The 20,542-nt window shown below is 41.4% G+C and overlaps 2 protein-coding genes across 3 annotated transcripts; both read right to left on the bottom strand.

The window, feature by feature from the left end:
• Positions 1-1,451: 1,451 nt before the first annotated feature.
• si:dkey-177p2.18 (phospholipase B1, membrane-associated) lies at positions 1,452-8,922 on the bottom strand. Of its 2 annotated transcripts, none has more exons than XM_035415232.1 (16): positions 8,509-8,922; positions 8,123-8,187; positions 7,791-7,881; positions 7,489-7,547; positions 6,946-7,013; positions 6,192-6,235; positions 5,651-5,771; positions 4,899-4,950; positions 4,698-4,778; positions 4,341-4,406; positions 4,094-4,185; positions 3,656-3,737; positions 3,416-3,517; positions 3,019-3,114; positions 2,748-2,819; positions 1,452-2,030 (listed from the first exon to the last, which is right to left on the bottom strand). In XM_035415232.1, exons 1-16 carry the CDS (start codon positions 8,564-8,566, stop codon positions 1,914-1,916), a joined length of 1,266 nt encoding a protein of 421 aa, XP_035271123.1. In that variant the 5' UTR covers positions 8,567-8,922; the 3' UTR covers positions 1,452-1,913. The 2 variants fall into 2 exon arrangements, with proteins under 2 accessions (XP_035271123.1, XP_035271133.1); XM_035415242.1 differs by having other exon boundaries at positions 1,946-2,030; positions 3,019-3,056.
• A 136-nt stretch (positions 8,923-9,058) lies between these two features.
• On the bottom strand, positions 9,059-20,434 carry LOC118225997 (protein sel-1 homolog 1-like). The gene is made up of 21 exons (XM_035415203.1): positions 19,926-20,434; positions 19,563-19,597; positions 18,652-18,844; positions 17,854-18,021; positions 17,185-17,290; positions 16,431-16,593; positions 16,211-16,264; positions 16,015-16,074; positions 15,739-15,820; positions 15,197-15,351; positions 14,878-14,934; positions 14,715-14,783; positions 14,530-14,607; positions 14,377-14,439; positions 14,192-14,279; positions 13,781-13,929; positions 13,337-13,502; positions 12,776-12,856; positions 12,039-12,211; positions 11,710-11,838; positions 9,059-11,418 (listed from the first exon to the last, which is right to left on the bottom strand). The coding sequence occupies exons 1-21, from the start codon at positions 19,987-19,989 to the stop codon at positions 11,242-11,244; spliced, it is 2,310 nt and encodes a 769-aa protein (XP_035271094.1). The 5' UTR covers positions 19,990-20,434; the 3' UTR covers positions 9,059-11,241.
• Between the last annotated feature and the right edge of the window lie 108 nt (positions 20,435-20,542).

Genomic DNA, 20,542 nt, shown 5'->3' with positions numbered 1-20,542 from the left:
GGTATGGAAACAAACTACCAAATAATCTTTGCAAATTGTATACACCATTGCAATGTCTTTTTTGTGGGGTTGTTCACTTAATGAGAATAGAAATTAGCTCTATTGGCAAGGATGCAAACACTTTCAGTTCAGGCTAACATCCCTTATTTGAAATCTCCAATTACTTAGATAAATTCAACAACCTGAACATTTTAGACCAATTCTGACTTTTGTTTTGTTACACAGGCTTTTTAATTTAAAAAAAAACAGTTGGAGGAACAGTTGCGAGAAGAAATAGTCAATTAATTAAAATTAATTAAAAACATGAAGAATATTGCTGCAATCTTACAGTGCATGCATGTATAAATTATTGCAGTACAGTTTAATAAACTGATGGTGGAACTTGAACTTCAGCAGTCTGCTTTATCGGGGACTTTAATTAAACATGAAGACACTTTAATGAATACTTATCCAGAAACCCATTAATATTGCCTGTATCAAATTTCCTATTTCACCATCTGTAAAGATCCTAATCTGTGTGCTCTACCCAAAACAATAAAGGCCGTTTTGCATCAGCGGGGTGCTGTGTTTGTCCAGAGTGAAATTACAGCAGTTCTCTTTATTCCAAATGTCTATAAAAAGTTGTAGTGGCAGGTCAATCGCAGGACTCACTCAACCAGTGATTGTTCTCCATAAATTGAGGCTGTATGTTTATGGATACGCCAACACAGTAATGGCAACTGAGGGACGAGGGCTGCTGGCAGAACTGCTGATCGTGTCATGAAAGGAAAGGTTAGACACCTTTGTAGGGTTTTTTTTCAAAGGCTTAATTTGTGAAAGAGAAAAACACGTTTCAGGTTTTCTCCGAAACAACTCTATCCAATTATCCCACCTATCTCAGGGGCCTGGTTTCACCAGTGTTTACCTTGTTCAAAGCTTTTAATGCCTTGCTTTTGTCTCTTTAATGCTTTGAACCCCTAACCTCCCTGAATTAGTTTTTTGATACAACCTATCTATCCTTATCCTTCGATTTAAAATACTCAGAAATACTGCCTCCTGTTTTTTTTAACCTTTCTGTTACGTCAGACCTCAGTGACACAGTGTGAATATGGTATGGCTGAGGATAAAGAGCCACAGTCAAATGCTCTCAGGGGGAAAAAAAATAAAATTAAAAAATTAAAAAAGCAGGAAGGTAATGAATGTTAGTGTTTCCATTCAGCTACAGAGGTATGTAATACTGTGTGAACAAGTCATTTTAAAATACCCTTTAAAAGAAGCTGACATGACATTAATTCTGCAACTGAATCTGCAGAACAAATCTCTAAGAGCACTTTTACAGGGGACTGTGATGATGTAAGCTGAACACTGTTCGCATTCATTAATCTTATGGCTAATAAAACAATAAAAGTGGTTTTAAAGAAAAATGTAAATTGCACATTTTCCAGAGCCCCAACATGCTACACAAACTGAAATCGGTTAAAATATTACTTTTATTTAATATATACTCTCACACAAACTATTGACGAAAGGATTTTCATTAACAGCTGTGAGATATTTAGCAGAGAGCCTTGGCTTATTATAAAAACCAAAATCAATAAACCTTTGACTCATTAAAAATAAAATACAGCTGTCAAGCGCCCTCTGGTGTCAGTCAGGACAGCATGCGATTATGAAACCCACCAGCAGCAGGCAGCACAATCACTCGGTTCATTACCTGGAGTGTGTGTGTGTGTGCGCGCGTGTCTGTGTGTGTGTGTGTGTGTGCCTCCTTCAATGTGTACATGCGCATGTGTACGACCATACATGTACTCGCCATGAACATCAGCTCACATCAGCTAGAAACAGAACTCTTTGAATAGAAAAACTTTATTTAGTCTACGTTGTCCCATACTCAGCGAACTGAGCCTCAAAGAGGTGAGGTTATAATTTAGGCATTACACGATGTATGTCACAGTCAACAGGGACAGGAAAAGCCAGAGCTGGAGCGAGCTGGACAATGTGGGCGAGGATGATGTGGGACGATGAGGTCTTGTGTAGATGTAAGGATGTTCCTAAAAATGCAGTTGTCAGTTAGCAACAGGTCTCTTGGAGACAGGTCTCTTTTTAAATTACACCATGTGACAAAAACTATCTGGACACACCTTGGTCTGGGGCTGTTTTCATGGTTTGGGCTAGGCCCCTTAGTTCCAGTGAAGGTAAATCTTAATGCTACAGCATACAATCACGATTGTGTGCATTCCCAACAGTTTGGGAAGGCGTGTTTCAGCATGACAATACCCCCGGGCACACAGCAAGGACCATATAGAAATGGTTTTGACGAGAACGGTGTGGAAGAAATTAACTGGCCTGCACAGAGCCCTGACGTCAACCCCATCCAACACCTTTGGGATCAATTGGAAAGCCAATTGCTTCAGGCCGAATCGCCCAATCAGTGCCCAACCCTACTAATGCTCTTCTGGCTGAATGGAAGCAAATCCCTGCAGCAATGTCGAGCATAAAACCTTCCTGGATGAGTGGAGTTTGTTATAGCAGCAAGGAGTGGACCAACTCTATATTATTGCCCATAATTTTGGATGAGACCTTGGACGTCATGCGTCCACATACTTTTTGTCATCCAGTGAATTTTAATCAATTGTGAACAGCCAGACCAAACAACAGTCAGTAAAATAATTAATTCACAGCATCATATAATAAGGATGTTAAAAGAGTTGACATTTTTTTACTGGGTACTGCTTTCAGGGGCCACACTTCAGAGCTACAAAACCTACCTCAGAGGGACATATCAGTTTAATCGGTTCAGAGAATGTCTCAAGCAGGAACTTTTCTCCTTCAGGCTGGAACTGGGTGACAAAATGAATGGGCACATACATCAGAAACCTTTTTTCAAGTGCGTTCATGAATGACAATCTGACATTCAGTCTTCAGTCTGTGCCAGTTCACTTGTAACAGGCGTGTGATGGGCATCATTTGAATGATAGTATCACTAATGAGTAAGGTAGACTGTGTTAATGAGCGTCAGTGTCAACCAGTGGTGCTTACCATGTTGTTCCACAAGCCCTTAGCCAGTTCCTCATGGCCTTTAATGGTGAAGTGGAAGCAGTCAGGGGCGAAAAAGCTCATGTCAATATTCCCATTCTGAGGTGAACAAGATTAATGATCAGTGTCATTGGATACATCAGTCTGGGCATTTGGCCATACCATTAAAACAGGTGTAAAATCTTGATATGAACTATTCTTGTTCCTTGAAATTATATCCACAAAAAGTGTTATGGCATTTTAAACACTGATGTCTCCACCCTGTCCTCTCCTGTTTTTGCCCAATTAGATAAGTTAAAATGTTACATGAAAACAGTCCACCTTTGTATTCCTAATGTTTCAGTGAATAATCACAGGTGTCCTTGTGGAGTATGATTTGAAATGAAACTTGAAATCATACTGGAAGCCTTGGTGGTTGTGCATTTTTCAGGTAGGGCTGGAGAACCACAGCAAAGTCCTCCTTAAAGTAACGATCACTGTGGAGAAGTTTCTCCAACCTCCTCTGTACAAGACAAATAAAGCACTGATAAATGTATCCATGCTTTGCCAAAAATATCACACACCAGCAGATGAACATACGAGCAGGGACCATATTAATGATTCTTACAGTAGAGCGGAAAGAGAAAACAGCTGTACACACCTGGAACTCAAAGTTCAACTCAACAAGCTCCTTCAGCTCAGGAGAATCAGAAGGTGGCGTTGTCAAGCAAGAACAGAAAGACCTGTGGTGACAGATCCAAAGACAGCTTTCTTACAGCTCACATATAAGATTCCATTTATAAAACAAACCAGCAGCCACAACAACCACAACAACAGCAACAGGAACACCACCAACACCAACATCAAGAATAATAATGATAATAGAAATAATAATAATATTCATCATCATCATGCCTGTAAAAGGCTTGGTTTGGAACACATTTTAAGTGGCCTAAAACACTTCCCATACATTATATGATGCCAGTGCTACCCCAGAGCTCCTTGACTGGCATCCATCTGTCTCCTGTAATTGGTACTGATGAAGATGAAGGCAGTGTTATTAAAGAGAGCTGATGGATGGGTGAAGATTGTACTGTACTTCTGCAGCAGGCAGCCCACAGTTGGCCTCTGGACCTCTCTCAATGGCTCCATGGTCATGATCTGAACCACATTCACGATCATCCTGGGGACCTGAGCCACATCACGCAGAGTCAGTGTCGCATATCATAGTAAATATTTCAGTGGCAGACAATATCACTGTCTACATAGGAGGAGGTGCCATATCATTGGATAAAAGGGACGGTGAACACTTTAAGACCGCTAACCTGTCTTAACGTAAACCTCACCTCATTCATCATCATGTCCAGGGACTCTGCCATATAATGAATGAAATTGTCCACTGAGAAGAGTGTCTGTAAAAAAAGTTAGTTAAATGTATGGCTTCGTAATAAATCAGACTTGCATTTCAAAATCCATAAGGCACTACTAAGTTTTCTCATGGAACTGTTTGTGTTCAGTCTTCAGACTTGCTGGGGAGAGGGTGGGGTTTCATAAGGAGGGCTAAAATGTGTGTGTATGGAATCTCAAAATAAATAATCAAACAGAATAGTTCTTACAAGTAGCCCAACATTGAATATTACAGTCTGAACAAAATTATCTTTCTGCATTCTTTCAATTCAAATATAAGTAGAGGAGGAGCTTACCTTGTTTTTACAGTAATCGCAGATATCATTCATTCCAATAAGTACAGTGGCCAGTTTCCAGTCCTCTGTAAAGTTCAGACCCTAAAATAAAATATGGACCTGTTTTGAGACACCTTAGACAAGCCTTTATTTGTGGTGATGTATTAAACTCAACCATATAAATCAAGCAAATACACTCAACAGTAAAAGTCTGGTGCTTACTGGATAGCTCTTGAGTGTGTCAATAAGGTGTCTGGCCTGTTCAGAGAAATTTCTTGAAGGAGAAGAATCAACAACATTAAGGAATTTTTCCTTTAATCTTACTTTCTACTTCATGCACAGGGCTAAATGATTCCCAAGTACACTATTCATGTAATAGGCAATAACATCCTGGAGATACTGAAATTTTAATATCAGCATAAAGTAGGGAGTAACTATGAATGCTGGAATTAATGACCTTTCAACTATTGGAATGCTGCCATTGAACATACAAAAAGAACACCAAGAATAAAATCACATATCATAATAAAACATTTAAAATAACTTCAATTTTTATACATCAGACAGCTGATGTTATCAGTGTAACAAATATCTAGCATGACAAAAAAAATGCAAGTTCATTTCACAAACACATTTTCAACAAGAGTGAGTAAATCAATAAAAATTCATAACACTATCATAATACCAGCTATTTGGGAGTGAAATAGTCATAGGCCGCATAATATCTATGTAATACATGTATCAAGGCCACCCACATTACAGTAATTAAGCCATAAATTCAGATGCAAAACATTTTAATGTTGCACTGATGGATATTATCATCAATAAACCTCTAGATTTGATAAGATACATGAGAAATAAATAACTTCCCAATTACTCACACTAAAGGACTTTCTTACAAAGAATATTGAAATATATTCCAGACAGAGAATGACCACAAATCCAAATCTTTTCGCATGTGCAGGGGCTCTTACAAAGTGTTGTGTCCAGTGACTGCCAGATTGAAGCCTGTTTCATTGATGGTTGTAGGAACACCATGGAAGGTCATCACGGGTGCTGGCCCCAGCACATTTGGGTTAAACAGTTTGACAATGTCTGTAGTGAAACACCACAGAGATAGGAAAGGTTAAAGCTTACTGGTCAAGTCACTGTACCTTCCTTTATATTACTTTACCCAACTGATCTTGCATCTCAATATCTGTTAAGTGCTTTAAGACTTAAAACTAGGCGGGAAGCCGGCAGCAACACACTAGTATTATGCTCATAATACTGAATACAGGACATATGTGCATGTACATACATACACACATACATACACACACACACACATACATACATACATACACACACACACACACATACATACATACATACATACATACAGACACACACACACACATACATACATACATACATACACACACACATACATACAAAAATAATGTATGAATATAAAATAGTGCCTGCATTACCGGCAGTGCCTGCTTTATCAGAATCAAAACATTATTAACTTACTTGCAAGTGTAATAACATCTTGGATTGTTCCATAGCCCCCAATACTACATGGGGAAAAATTGACATTCAGAAATGTCACTGTGCAGGGCCAATAAAATCTCATTTTGGTTTCATAACAAATAAAACTAGAGTGCCACTCAATAAAACAAATTAATCTGTCACCCCTCAACACGGCAGCTGTAGATTAAATAAAATTTAATCAAATCTTCCTTGTCAATTTTGCAAGGATCTCACTGTACCCTCCCACAGTTTATATATAAACACACAAGGGCACGCGCATATAATATCTATCATACCTAGCGTAGTAGAGATTTTAAATGTCATTCTTTTGAAAACGAAATATTATGGTCTGGTTATTTATTTCCCTCACAGATAATATTCATTGAGTAATATTTAGTTTGAGACTGCATTAAATAAAGCAAAGCATTATCATATTTGAGCAATGTCCACCGAGAGGCTGATAAGTGCAATCAATTAATCACCTGAGCTGACAGTCCCTTATTTAAAGGTCATTCAGCTCCATATTAGGAGGTCACCATTTGCTCTGAAGATAATAATTCAGTATATCTGAAAATTCAGTAACACTTACACAGGTATGATGCACTGAATCACTGCATCACACCAAAACATTTACCTGCAGTTAGTCTAAGGAAGACCCCTCGGATTAACTCTACATATTTTAGCCTGAGGCGTCTGCTAACATTTCAATGTGAGGTATAAACAGTATATTTTTATCAGTGTAAAAACAAGTTACCTCCATGAAACTTGACGGTATTCAATGGGCACTTGGAGGACATTGGATGCATTGGCAGCAATTGCTGTCTACAATGAAAAACAGATTGTTTTCTTTAGCAACTCTCACAAGTAAAGGAAAAATCTATAGAACACTGTCTTGTAGATGTAATCTAATGATGACTGTGCTACAGAAGTACCACAGAAGTACGCATCTGTCACTGCCAAACTCCCAATAAATACAGAATATAGTGATCAAGTCAAAGAAAAAGTTAACTTGATATTCAGCAGAGGCACCAGCATATTAGAGAAAAGAATTTGAAACCCAAGGACAAACTGGACTTTTGTTCAACTGAATTGTCTGGTTCCATAAGGGGCCATAGAAATCGCACCTCTTACTCCTGCAGGTGCCCCTTGGACACAGGCTAGCAATTTTTTAAGCTATTGTCTTACAGCAGTGTAACATTCCAAATAAGGCAAGAGACATGTTGTTTTATTCACCATGTGACTGACAGCTAAATAAACCAATAAAACTGTACACAAGAAATATAGAGGCTATACTCACTGTCAGCGAATCACCCATGGCTGCTATAACTCTGATGTCAGCTGCTTTCACAAGCTCAACTGCCATGGGAAATAACCATCACCATAATTAAGAGATTAAACTTTTCCTCTATTTTTTACAGTAAAATTTCACCGTTAAATAAAAAATTGAGAATGTATTTATGTATCGGTTAGATGTGATCATACCCTCACATATATTCACATTTCAAAACACTATCCCAACAACTTTGTAAGTAATCTACTGGGTTCACAGCAAAGCATAACTTAATGGATTGAGTCCATCAGTAATTTATATTATTTTACCAGATGAGGGATTGGTGGGAGAGGGGCTCATGTCTGGACACTGAAACGGGGGGTGACTGAAGCCTTGAGGTCTCGTCTTCTCTGGAAACTCCTAGAATGGCCGAGTGACCCAGAGGTTAGCAGGTAGACCAGGACCGTTGCATCCATAACAGACACAGCCCTAGTCAATTCAAAATGATGCTCAGAGCAGCAACTCTGTATCAATGTGATTCCATGTCAATCTGCTTGCGTAGGGCTAATCACTAAACTAGTACAGAGACGAGCAAAGTGCTTGTAGTTTGAGCAGACCTTGGTTGAATGTGCTCCCTTCTCTCGCCCAGCTGTTACAGTACCTTATTAAGAGCCTCCTCACTGTAGTGCTTCTTTCCTTCCTCATAATCCTCCCACCAACTGTTGCCTTTGGGACACAAAGACATTTATAAGCAACTGCAATGCATTTATCCAATGTCATTACAGGCAACTAGTTTAATTAATTAATAAATGTAACAGCACATGAGATGATATTAGCAATAGTAAATTGTATTAATTAAAATAATATAAATGATATTGAAAAGGAATTATATATTATTAAATGTAATAATTAATTACAAAATCAAAAACAATTCTAATAAAGTTTTGTTGGATGAAATATGTACAATCTTTAATCGTCACCATAATAAATTCATTCATAAATAATAATGATCGTGGTGCATATTTTAAGAGAAATAAAAGTATTTACCTTTGACAAGGCAAGAAGCAAATATGCAGATTACCACAGCAATTGAAAGCCTTCTCATTTTAGTCGGTTCAATCTGTGTTTTGGTGGAGCATTAACCTACCATGTAATAACACAGAAATCCAAAAAGTACAACCTTTATACAATATTATAGTCTTATCTCGTCCCTTTTAACAGCGTTGGGCAAAGTCTGAATTTTTATTACCTAGTTTTTCATCAAGTAGCTCTAGCTGGGAAAATATCCTACAGTATAAAATGACAGATAAAGAAGATTTAAATCAATAATCAACCCAATTGCCGTACTGATAGGTAATGTTCTGCTCCAGTGGCAGCGAGTATGAGAAATGAAATAAAATGATATTCATTACTTCTCCTCTCTCCGCTCCGCTTTTCACCATTTCCACTGCCTTGCAAATCCCACAATGCACCATCAAAGCTTGTAAACATATTTTCACATCTTAAGAGACTTGGGATCCAACCGTAATCCGAGTTTCTCTGACTCATGCTGCATAACCACAAATCAAACCATTCAGTGATGACAGGAGGATACCTGATTTCCATTAATCATTTTATTCCATTTTTTGTCTTTCCATAAACTCTAAATATTGTACCAGCAAAAAGTTTTTTTATTTCAATATTTTCTGATACTTTCCAAGTATTTGAAAAAGAAAATTAAAGTGCAAAATAAACCCACACCACTTCATAACCCTCAATGAACGATAGACATAGCAGTCTTTTTGCAATTAACCTGGGCCATATAACCACTCACAATTAAGTCCTTACATTTAAGTCCTATTAAGATCAATCTATACATTCTATTCTTCAACTGAGGTTTGTCTCTATATTGTCATATAGAGACAAGTATTTAGAAAAGACTCCTCCCTTTCCTGTATAAAGTAAAACCTATTAACCTAACATATTTATATAAATTTAAATCAAATCTGCTACATTTTACCCCTGAATTTTTAAAATACAGTTCAACTCAGCACTTAGAGTTAGAGGGTAGTTTCAACTCCATTCAAATGGAATAGAATTAATTCTTCAACAAAAACCATACAAATTAACTTTCAAGGCATATTTTCACTTAAGGGGTTGTTTATGTATGTATCCATCTACCAAAACAGTCGTTATCTTACAAACTACATTATATAAATCTTAACTAGTGGAAGCATTATGAACAAATTTTCAATTAATAATTCATTTGTCGAATAACAAACACTGAAAAGCATAATGGCAAATGATGTTGTGCGGTCATTATATGTCCAAAACCTCAGAGATTACGTGAATTAAGTTTTTATTTATAGTGGGGAAGAGTATGAAAGTTGCACCAATGATTGCTGAACACCGAATCATCTCATATTTTCACTTCCTGTTAGAAGGGCTTTACATTGTTTAGACGTGGAAACATCAAGAATACTTGGCTTAAAATAAGCAACACACAAGCTTTCTCACAGTTCAGAATACATCAGTTTTCTACACTTGGGAAGCAAATATCTCTAAAACCAACTGTCGCATATGTGACAACCAACTGCTGTTACCAACTCACGACAGGCTGACAGAGTAGAATCAAATGGAACAGCACACATCAGAATAAATCAGACTATTAACTCAACCACATTGTAACAACTGTTATTAGCAATTACGTCTTGTAGTATGAAGAGAAAAATACAGGAATCACAAGGAATCACAGGGAGAACTGCATTAAATAAAGCTTATCTGAGGCTAGCTGCTTCCATCTTTTACAGTCTGCAGAGTGGAAGAGTCTAGCTCTTTGCATGAAGCAGTACACATGCCGTCATCCCACAGAGGCCAATGCACTGGCTACCCATGGTGCTATGACTCCATTTTACAGTTGCTGGTGTGTCATATGACTGACACCAACGTCCCATCTGAACAGCGTACCATTTCATTGCATTACAACCAACGACACGGTCTCCATTACTCTAGCATCCAACATAGTACAGATGCAATCCATATGGCACATACATCATAGAAAACAATGTGCCAAAACCCAAACCTATAACCAACCTTACCATATCTTTTCCTTTAACTTTTAGTGCAAATGACAGCAAAAATACCCTAAAACTATGGGCTTCAGCATAAGCATGTGGTTCTAATTTCCAAATACATACCAAAAACTCTCAATCAAGACAAGAGATCATACGGTTTTAAGGTCTAACTTGTTAAAATCCTTTTCCACAGATGGCCATGTGTTTTCCTGAGTTCTACCAGTGTACACTGGCACAGCCCCCGAGCATTTGGGGCTAAATATAATACATTTAAAAATCCAAATCAAATCTCAGTCTCCTTTTAAAAAGTTGCTGCGTAGTTTTGGCCAGACCGTGAGCCGTCACTGCGCTGTGTTCAGAGCCACCCCACAGACCTCACTGTCGCACCGCCCGCACATTTCCACTCCAGAAGCTGAGGCACATGAAAGGACGATGAAGGCAAAACAGCTTTAACGAGAGGAACAGCAGTACTTATAGCATGGGAGTTCTAGCCAGTCTTATGGCCGTAACACTCAAAAGGCCAAACCCTGAGACACACGTCAGTTTTTTCCCCCCTCAACGTTGCACTTTTTTTTTCTCTGTCACCCAATAAAAACGCAGATTTTCACCCCCACGCCACATTTCCCCCAGAGCAGTCTTTCGGCGTCTGGTGAATCCCATGGTGATCCCATGGAGTTCCTCCTGCCCCACAAGAGAGGCCTGCAGGGTGGGGTGGTCAGGGTCGGCCTCACTGCTGGTCAGGCTGGGGCTCGGCCTGCTGGGGAGCCGGGGGCGGGGCCAGCTGCTGTCTCTGGCGGTAGGCGATGACGGAGCCCAGGAGCAGGGCAATGAGGGTCATGAGGCAGAGGTCCCACTCCGGCCCCAGCAACTGGTCCAGGTCCATCTGGGCTAGGAGCTCCTTTATCTGCACACAGATTGCAAGTCGGGAAGGAACACTGATCACGATTCTTTTAAAACCACCTGCTAAAGAATTACAGTTGATCGCCACAGGAGCATACTGAGCTTAAAGTAGAATATGAACCCGAGTGAATAAACCAAACCACAACTTCATTCCTCAACCAATCTATATTTAAGCATTATGTTGACATGAAATTTCAATACCTATCCGTTACACTCTCAAAGTAGAACATTTGAAAGTTTCCCTAACTGAAAGCATGGCCTCTCAATGTTGCGAGGCTGTAGTTTGGAGACTTACGTTGAGCTCCTGCAGGTACTCCACCGCGTAGAGGAGGCTCAGCTTGCACAGCGCCAGGAAGACGGGCACCTGGGCATCTGGACTGGCTTCGGCTGCCATGTCGTAGAAGCGCTTCGCCAGGTGAATGTCCTAAGAGAGAGGAATGCATTACAGCATTTAAAAAAAATCTATATCAAGCTCGCTACATTGACAGCAACTCCCCTGAAAACAAACTGAAACTATCGGGAGTGCGAATGCTCTTTTCTGTGTGATGCGTTTTGTAATGGCGGGTAATGGCTTTTGAGTGTAACGGTGGTCGTTGGTGTGTGTACTGCACTGTATGTACCAACCTTTTTGATGCCCAGCCCGTTCTCGTGCATGTAGGCCAGGTTAAACATAGCCTGTGCGTTGTGCTGCTGCTCAGACGCCAGCCTGTAGTGCATGGCGGCGATCTCGTAGTCCACGTCCGTGCCGTAGCCGTAGAAGTGGTAGTCGCCCAGCTTGATCCGCGCCACAGTGTACCCTGTCGCCAGGGGAAGAACGACAGACTTCAGCAACGCCAGCGAGAAGAACTCCACAGACCTCTGATATATAATTATATTCCTCAGGGTCTACTTCACACACAACAACACCATCTAGTGTAAATTAGAAAACAAAATTTTGATTTTGTTTATGGACAACGTACTAACATCTTATCTGGGCCTTATTTTGTTTGGAGGCCTAACCCCTGAGTAGTTACTTTAAACGCACATTGAATTTTTTGTACCATGTCTCCTGCTAAATGTGTGCAAGTGCACAAGCACATGCTGTGCAAAAATGAGCATTTGTTTCAGAAGTGCACAAAACAAGTTATGCAACTGCACACATGAAATGTTGGAGCAAATGAAATGACATTTCACAAAATAATTTTTGCAGCGTATTTACAAAATAGGTACTGTGTTTACATAAGCACTTCTGAGAGAGCAAGCATCTACACATCTTCCCTTTAATGCACCTCACATTCAGAGCTTCAGCGACACAAACGAGTGACTGAAAGACAGAGGTTGAGTACGGCGTGAGCCTGACGGAGATTGAGAGGCATCCTCACCTTGGGCCGCCGCTCTGTTCCAGTGGAGCAGAGCTCGTGGGTGCGTCTCGTTCCTTCCGAAGATCTGCACCGCTCCCGGTTCTGACAGGGGAGATGCACCAGAAAGTTAATACTGACGCTATTTTCTGACAGGAATGAGCTCCTAAATGTATTAATTTTATTTATTAATTTTCAGAAATGAAACTGGATTAAAATTCCATTAGTTTATTGCAATATAATTATAACATGTCCGTGGTAGCACTTCATATATATCAAAACTGTCTATAGACAGACATCAAAACACAGCATTTACTGCAGTAGTCTCCAACCCTAATCCTGGACAGCAACAGCGGCTGCTGGTTTTCAGGGTTATTCTTCACTTAATCAATTAAAACGGTTCATTATACAGCTAACACACCTCACCTTATAACTTATAATAAGGTGAAAACAAAAGCCAGCAGACCCTGCGGCTCTCCAGGACCAGGGTTGGAGGTCACTGATTTACGGCATTGTATAAAATGTTACTAAAGCTGACACTGCCCTCTGGTGGTGACTGCTCAGAAGTGAAACAGAAGAACTTACTCTGGTCCAAGATGAAGGCCACATTGCTCTGTGCTATCTCATAGCCCTGTTCAGCCAGCAGCAGGTACTGCGCCACAGCAGAGTCCACGTCACCGTCTTTGAAGCTATCATAAGCAGTCATCAGCCTCTCTGACCAGCGGCCACGCTCACAAACGTTCTTGAAGAGCTGTAGAAAAACAGTGGACGACATGAGGGACGGCTAAACCAATCCGGTCCAATGCGTAAATACTAGGGAGGGAGATGTCACAAGGGAATGGTACTGTAGAAATGAGAATGCTTTGGTTTAACGGCCACTGCAGATCACTTCTTGATTCTCCTTTCATGAAACAAGCTTGAAACATGTGGTACCACAGAGTCAGAAACTCTACCGTAATGTTAAGTAGCAGCCAGAAGAGAGAAGAGGTTGCAGAGAGAGAAAGGATATAACATGCGCACTGAACTGACCTCCACAGCTGTGTGGCAGGAGCGCATTACCCCTGTGCCAGAGGCATGCATCTGCGCCAGGTTGTAGAAGGCCAGGATGTGACCTGCCTGTGATGCCAGGTTGAAGTACTTCAGCGCCTGCTTGTAGTCCCGCTTCACCCCAATGCCATCTGGGAAGAAAGGAGAATGTTACAAGTGTGAAAGCAACACGTGTCAAGCACCCTACCGGTTTCCTGCCCAGCAAAGCAATGATGACAACAAAGTTTCTCCACAACTCTCCAGCAAAAAACACTTCAGATCAAATGAGCCGACATGCCAAGAGAAAAGACAGATTTGGTAATACTGAAGAACAATGACATAATCATACAACATAAAAAACAGAGCACCAGAGGGGCTTCTTCTGGAGGAAGGTAGATGGAAAAAGTCACTCACTGAAGTACATGGTGCCTAACTGCAGCTGTCCATCAACCCAGCTCTGGTCTGCAGCCTTCTGGTAGTACATCAGCGCCCGCTCGTAGTCCTGAGAAAATAAACATGTAGGTAATACACCCAGGACATACACGAAGAGGCCACACAGGCCAGAAATACTGACCTGGAACTCACATGAGGACACTTACCACAGGGACACCTCGACCATACAGGTAGGCCATGCCCAGGCCACTCTGGCCCATTGGGTTACCCTGACAACAGAGAGGAAGCGACAACAGGCGGCGTTCAGAGAAGGTTACAGTGAAGCGCTAGACTGAGCGATGAGCAAGGCCGACCCTCACCAGCTCGGCGGCCTCCTTAAAGTACTGCAGGGCGGTCTCGTTGTTCTGCGGCACTGCCTCGCTGCCGTCCGAGTACATCTGCGGGAGACAGCGCCGGTTACGGGGCAGCGGGGGCAGACGGAGCGGCCACGTCTTCAGCAACAGGGACACCGCAAAAGGGGGCCCAGACTAACAGAAGCACTAACCTTCCCGAGAAAGGCCATGGCGAGAGTGTTCCCCGCGTTCGCTGCCTGGGTGAAGTAGTCGAAGGCCCTCTGGAGAGGAGACAAGCATGCATGAGGGTGGGCGCTCTGTATCGCTACTGGACAACACACTGCAGGTAGAGCGGGATCCAGCGCAGGCTGCTACCTGGTGATTCTGCTCCACTCCACGTCCTCCGTGCAAGTGCAGCTGCCCCAGACCCACCTGGAGGAAGACGGACACAAGGACGGCAGTGTCACAGGACGCCGATGCTGTCAACAAATCAACACTCCTGTGTAGTGATGGGTATCCTTCAGATTCTGCAGATATTGATCCTAAGACGACACTTTAAAAACGGTACCGGTACTTAAACGGTGCCTGAACAGACACGTGTGATGCCATTCGAGAATCAGTGCCATAGTGGTATCGGGTTTTTGTACCCAACCCTACTCCTCTGTGACTATGACCTCCGAAAAAGAGGTCTCACCTGGGCTTGCACGTCCCCCTTTTCCGCGAGAAACTGGTAGTACTGGATGAGGTCCTCCTCCAGCATCCCGCTGGCTGTCCCAGGGTTCTCCTGCTCGTCCAGCAGCCTGACCCTCTGCACCACACCTCCGCCCGTCCCCAAGATGTCATTGGCCACTAAAATCACGCATGCGCACACACGCACATCAGACGGTCCACGTATTTCACAAAATACTTTAAAAAGTGCTAATTCACATTTCAGCTTCTTGTCAGATATAATCACATATAATCCTAATATAATAAGCTGCTTTGAAAACATTCATAAATAAGAACAAACATTCATTCCAAATGACACTATCAACTATGTCCCAACTCAGCCCATGTTCCCCATTCTGTGTGCGTCTATTTCATGATTCTCGCACAGTTTCATTAACCGAGTATGTCCTTCATATCCTTTATAAGAAAAAATTTCTAAAAATTTTAAATTGCTCACTTCTATTTGGTTCAAGCCTATTGCACACGATCAGCCGACAGCAGCGCTGCTGTGAGCGCCAGGCGTCATACCGTGGTTAGCCACCTGTCTGTAGTGCGTCAGCGCAGATTCACAGCTCTGTGGCACCCCGACCCCGCCCCAGTACCGGTAGCCCTAAACAGAAAAACACCTTCATCAAGCTGTGTAATGAAGGATGAAAACCAGAGACAGCAAACAAGAAAGCGATGACAATTTGGACTTGTCCCTCGAGTGTTATTTGAGCAGACAACTCAACTGTTCAGTGGACTTGTTGGCATGTGTATCAGCAAAATCAAATGTTATCTGCAAATGCTTAAAAATGAGTTTACCAGGATCATGTGAGCCACAAGGTTTCCACCCAAGGCCCCAAAGGTATAGTACACCAACGACTGCGGAGAAACGGGGAAAGGACAACAAAACAATCCAATCAAAGATTAAGACAAATCAGGCGTGTTATTATTCACCGTTACAGATAACTGAACTTAAATGCTACTGAAACTGAACTGAAATGCATTGTCTGCATACCTTTGCCTGGCTGGAGTTCACTCCTAAGCCAGCAGCGTAGATGAATCCCAGGGCCTGATGGGAGGAAGGAATGCCTTTCACAAAAGCTCAAAATCACCAACATCTACGAGAAGACACTGAACAAAATGATCTTGCGAGAGCTTTGGGGAATGGGAAAGGTGCTGACTGTTAGGAGGCAGGTGATCAAACTGGGGTTTGTAGCGGTATATAAAAAAGGTACCGTTTGAGCTTTGGGTGACCCCTCCACCACCAGCTTCTCAAACATGTCCCGAGCCTTTAGGACATTCTGGGCCAAACTGTCGCCGAACAGCATGGCGTATGCCACCTTCTCCATGGCCTTGGTGTGGCCCATGTCCGCCACTTTCACCAGCGTTTTATACGCCCTGCGGCAGGAGAAAATACCTGCATGTTGAGGACATAGCAGGAAAATATATACATCTCAGCCTCCTCTAGCTAGTCCTTTAAAACTAAGCTGAACAAGTTGAGGAATATGACATTGTTTTCAATGAAAACTCCTGGCCTTCACTTGAAATATTTTCCAACCGTGGCTGATGTGATGCTCTAAACTGTTTACTACAAACCTTGTTAGCCCTTTACAATGAGGCAAGTGGGTATAAGCTGAAATAAGCACGAGGTAAATTGCACACTGGCAATAGGAGTTATTTCCCCAAAGAGTTATTAATAAATGGAGTAAATATCCAGGACCCACAGATGAAGGAAGACCAGGTTTGACACAGTGCTATATGCACTCTTGACTATAAGCAATGTCATGCATCTGAGTAAGCTGAATGGCCTGCACATCTTTCAACCTGCCTATATTTCTTATGTTTCTAAGAGCAGCCTTAGGAATATATGGGACTGAGGACCGTTGACCACAATACAGTCAGTCTTGAGCTGACAAGGTTGCAGGAGACATTGACAGTGGGAGGAGAGAAGGGGTAAAGCAACGGATTAAAGGGGAAAAGGGCACGCACTCCTTCCTCTGGTTCTTTTTGCTTGTGCCATTGATGATCTTCATGGCCTTCTGATACAGCTCTTCAACCTCCTCCGCCTTTCGCCTCTGCTCGCTTTCCTCTTCAGCTACAATTCACAAGCAAAATATATTTTCACTCAGGTTTGCTGTATATATATGCTGGATATGTCGTTTTTAGATTATCAGCTTAAAGAAACATTGATCTGGTAAACTTGATCTGTCTGACTACAGGAATGTTACCCGTTTTCTCCCTCTGCCCACCCCCCCTTCACAAACACCAACGGAATGCCTTTGGAGCAATTAGGGTCACACCTGAGGTCTCTCAAATGTACGTAATGCCCTAGAATTTTCTCCAGGTGCTTGGTGCGCAATGCTCCAACATCTAGGATAAAGCCTTCCCAGAAGAGTGGAGGTTGTTATAGCAGCAAAGGGTGGACCAACTCCATATTAATGCCCATAATTTCGGGTGAGATGTTGGAAGTCAGGTGCCCACAACATACTTTTGGCCATGTAATGTACTGTACATGTGTGTGTGCATGAGTGTGTGTATGAGTGTGTACATTCACATGCGCTGTATGTATATATACTTGTATTGGCTAAACAAGAAGGTGCTACAACTCCCAAGAAAAACACTGCTTTATTAGGTGATGACTGAATGAGGGTAACTCACTCTCACAGAAACCCCATCTCTTGTCACTGTCGTAGTCGTATGTGGTGGCACACCAGAGCCTGTTGTCAGTGCGCCCCTCTGTAGTACACTCTGAATACTCCTTCCCCAGGAAGAGGAAGGGGAAGAGGCAGGGTTCCCCTGCAGCTGTACCCCCAACCACCACAGGAACTGCATCATCAAAATAAGAGACACACTGTAATGACACCCTCACAGTAACAGAGATCAAAAAAAGTTGCAGAGGATGAAGAAAATATTCTATAGGGACAATCTCTATTAGCAACATAAATCAGCATGAAGGACCAGTTTTTTTGCATTACCATAAGAGCAGGTGTTTTTTCTCCACCTGCAGTAATGAAACTATTGCGATACGCTTGAAGAGTTCTGCCAAACTGGCAAAAAACAGATGTGCAGATGAACTCTACTTGTGTGGTTACTTTATAAAAACGAACAGAAACCGCAACAGAAAGTAAAAAACATAAAACGAGTAACTGAAATATACATTAAGAGGCAAATGGTTTAGGGAAAATCCTGTAGCCCTTCTAAATAACTTTTAACACTGCTGCCATCCAATGAAATTACATGAAGTGTCATCACATGAATGAAGTTTCGAAGGACCAAAATCAGTCTTAAGCAGCAGGACCAGGCAATGCAAAATAAGCATATCTTTCAAGATGATCATTTTCAAGTTTCTATATGTTCTTTTATTGTAGTTTTACCTTAATATAAGAACTAAAATAGAATTGCAGATATATTTTTTAAATGGGTACAGGTAAGCTCTTAGCTGTACACAGTACTCACCATCCTTTGGCTTCTCCTCCTTGGGGCTGGGCTGTGGAGGGAGTTCTTCCTTGCCCGCTCCTTCATGGACGTTGTCGGACTCCTTCTGAGCGTCATCACCCTGGGAAACATCCTCTCGGGGGAACACCTGCCCTGCTACAATCTGCGTCCCCACTGGCACTTCATCCTCCTCAGTGTTCTGACTGTGAAATGACTTCAAGCAAATACAAATTTAAAAAATGAGTTGTGACTGAGGATGCAAGCAACCATGATCAAAGAACGATGACAACAAAGAATAGTCTTAAGAGAACATAAAAAACAAAGGAAAAATATATTTCAAACTGCAACATATACCAAGTTCTGCTACCCCTACCCTACACTGGCTAGGATCTGGCTGGATTTTTTTTAGAAAGCATATCTGGTTCTGTTATCATCAGAACAAGACTCTTATACAGAGTGAATTATTCTCAATTTAAAATAAGTGAAGAACAATACTACTATCTACAGTATCTATAATTACTAATATATATATATATAATTGGCCTTGCACATTCATACTTAAGAGATGCAAGCAAAGTGTTCATTTATTCAGCACCAAAATGTCAATTTTGCACGCTGTATCTTTCTTGTGGGAAGTAACACAGCTGGCATGACACAGAGTCCAAGTATACAGTCCCTATCTAAGTAGAACTATGCTGGAGTTCGCAATATGTAACAAACAACAATTCGCTTTTCAAATTTTTTCTTCCAATACATTCCAGGACAGCTGTCATATTCATATGCACGTCACACTTTCTCGACCAGAAAAGCCGAGAAACAATCTCAAGAACAACTAGCAACGAATACAGTAACCTGATTACATAAGTTGTTGTCTGAAGAGAAGCACATGAGAACACTCAGTCGAATTTTTAAAAAATCATTATCTGTCTTACCTTGGCTTCAGGCGCATCATTCAGCTCTTCTACATCTGCAAATACAAACATAACAACGATCAATAGGGACATGTTGCGTCAGTAACATTATTACCAAGTTAAAAGAGAGCAAGGTATTTATTTAGTAAATGTTTAAAGCAAGTTAGCTACAGTAGTTACAGTAGCAATCTGGTAACACAACAGAAATTGTGACTTCAGTGAACAACATCGTGTATTAGTTTCTAACGTTGAACAACAGCAGATCTATAGCTATATTACGCTTACTTGGAAGCTCGCTAACACCTAGAGCCAGCAACTATAGAACTATTGTAGGAAGCTAAATGCTGGACTGAGCTTCATAGTGGAGTTATGCGCTATACTCACCAGCTGCTACCACGCTTGACACAAGCAATAACAGTGAAAGCAGATTCCACGTCTTCACAGTCATGATTTTTAAAAATTTCTTCAGAACATGGAAAGCACTTCAGTCGACTGGGCGTAAAATTCTGCTAGCATACTGTAGTTAGCATTATTTTGCAGCTGACACGCCACGCAGACTAACTGCTTTACAACATCATTGGTTGTAGCAAACACGCAAGCTAACTATAGTATAGCTTGACTTCAGTATAACTATATGTCTGAGTTTGTGACCGTTTGCGGGTATTTCTGTTTGATAAAATCTGCAGGTTTCATGATAAATGTTCCTACAGTTGGTTATATACTTCGAGAGTCGCAACAATATTAAAAATCGGCTTAAGAACAGCTTTCCAGTTTCATCATCAGACATAGGCTACTTATTGAACCTCGACCGGCACTTCCTACTCTTTCGAGCTAGCCAATGAGTCGCTTACGGTAATAAACTCGTAGCCAATAGTTGAGCTCTCTGATTACAACTGCCCAATAATAAACGCACACACAATGAAATTACTTTACCTGTACTGTTAATGGATTGTACAATATTACCATGTATATGTCATGTCCCCATTTGTCAAGCGCGCATA

Source organism: Anguilla anguilla, chromosome 1, assembly GCF_013347855.1.
Source record: "Anguilla anguilla isolate fAngAng1 chromosome 1, fAngAng1.pri, whole genome shotgun sequence".
Lineage (NCBI taxonomy): Eukaryota > Metazoa > Chordata > Actinopteri > Anguilliformes > Anguillidae > Anguilla > Anguilla anguilla.
This window is presented reverse-complemented; position numbering and strand designations above follow the sequence as displayed.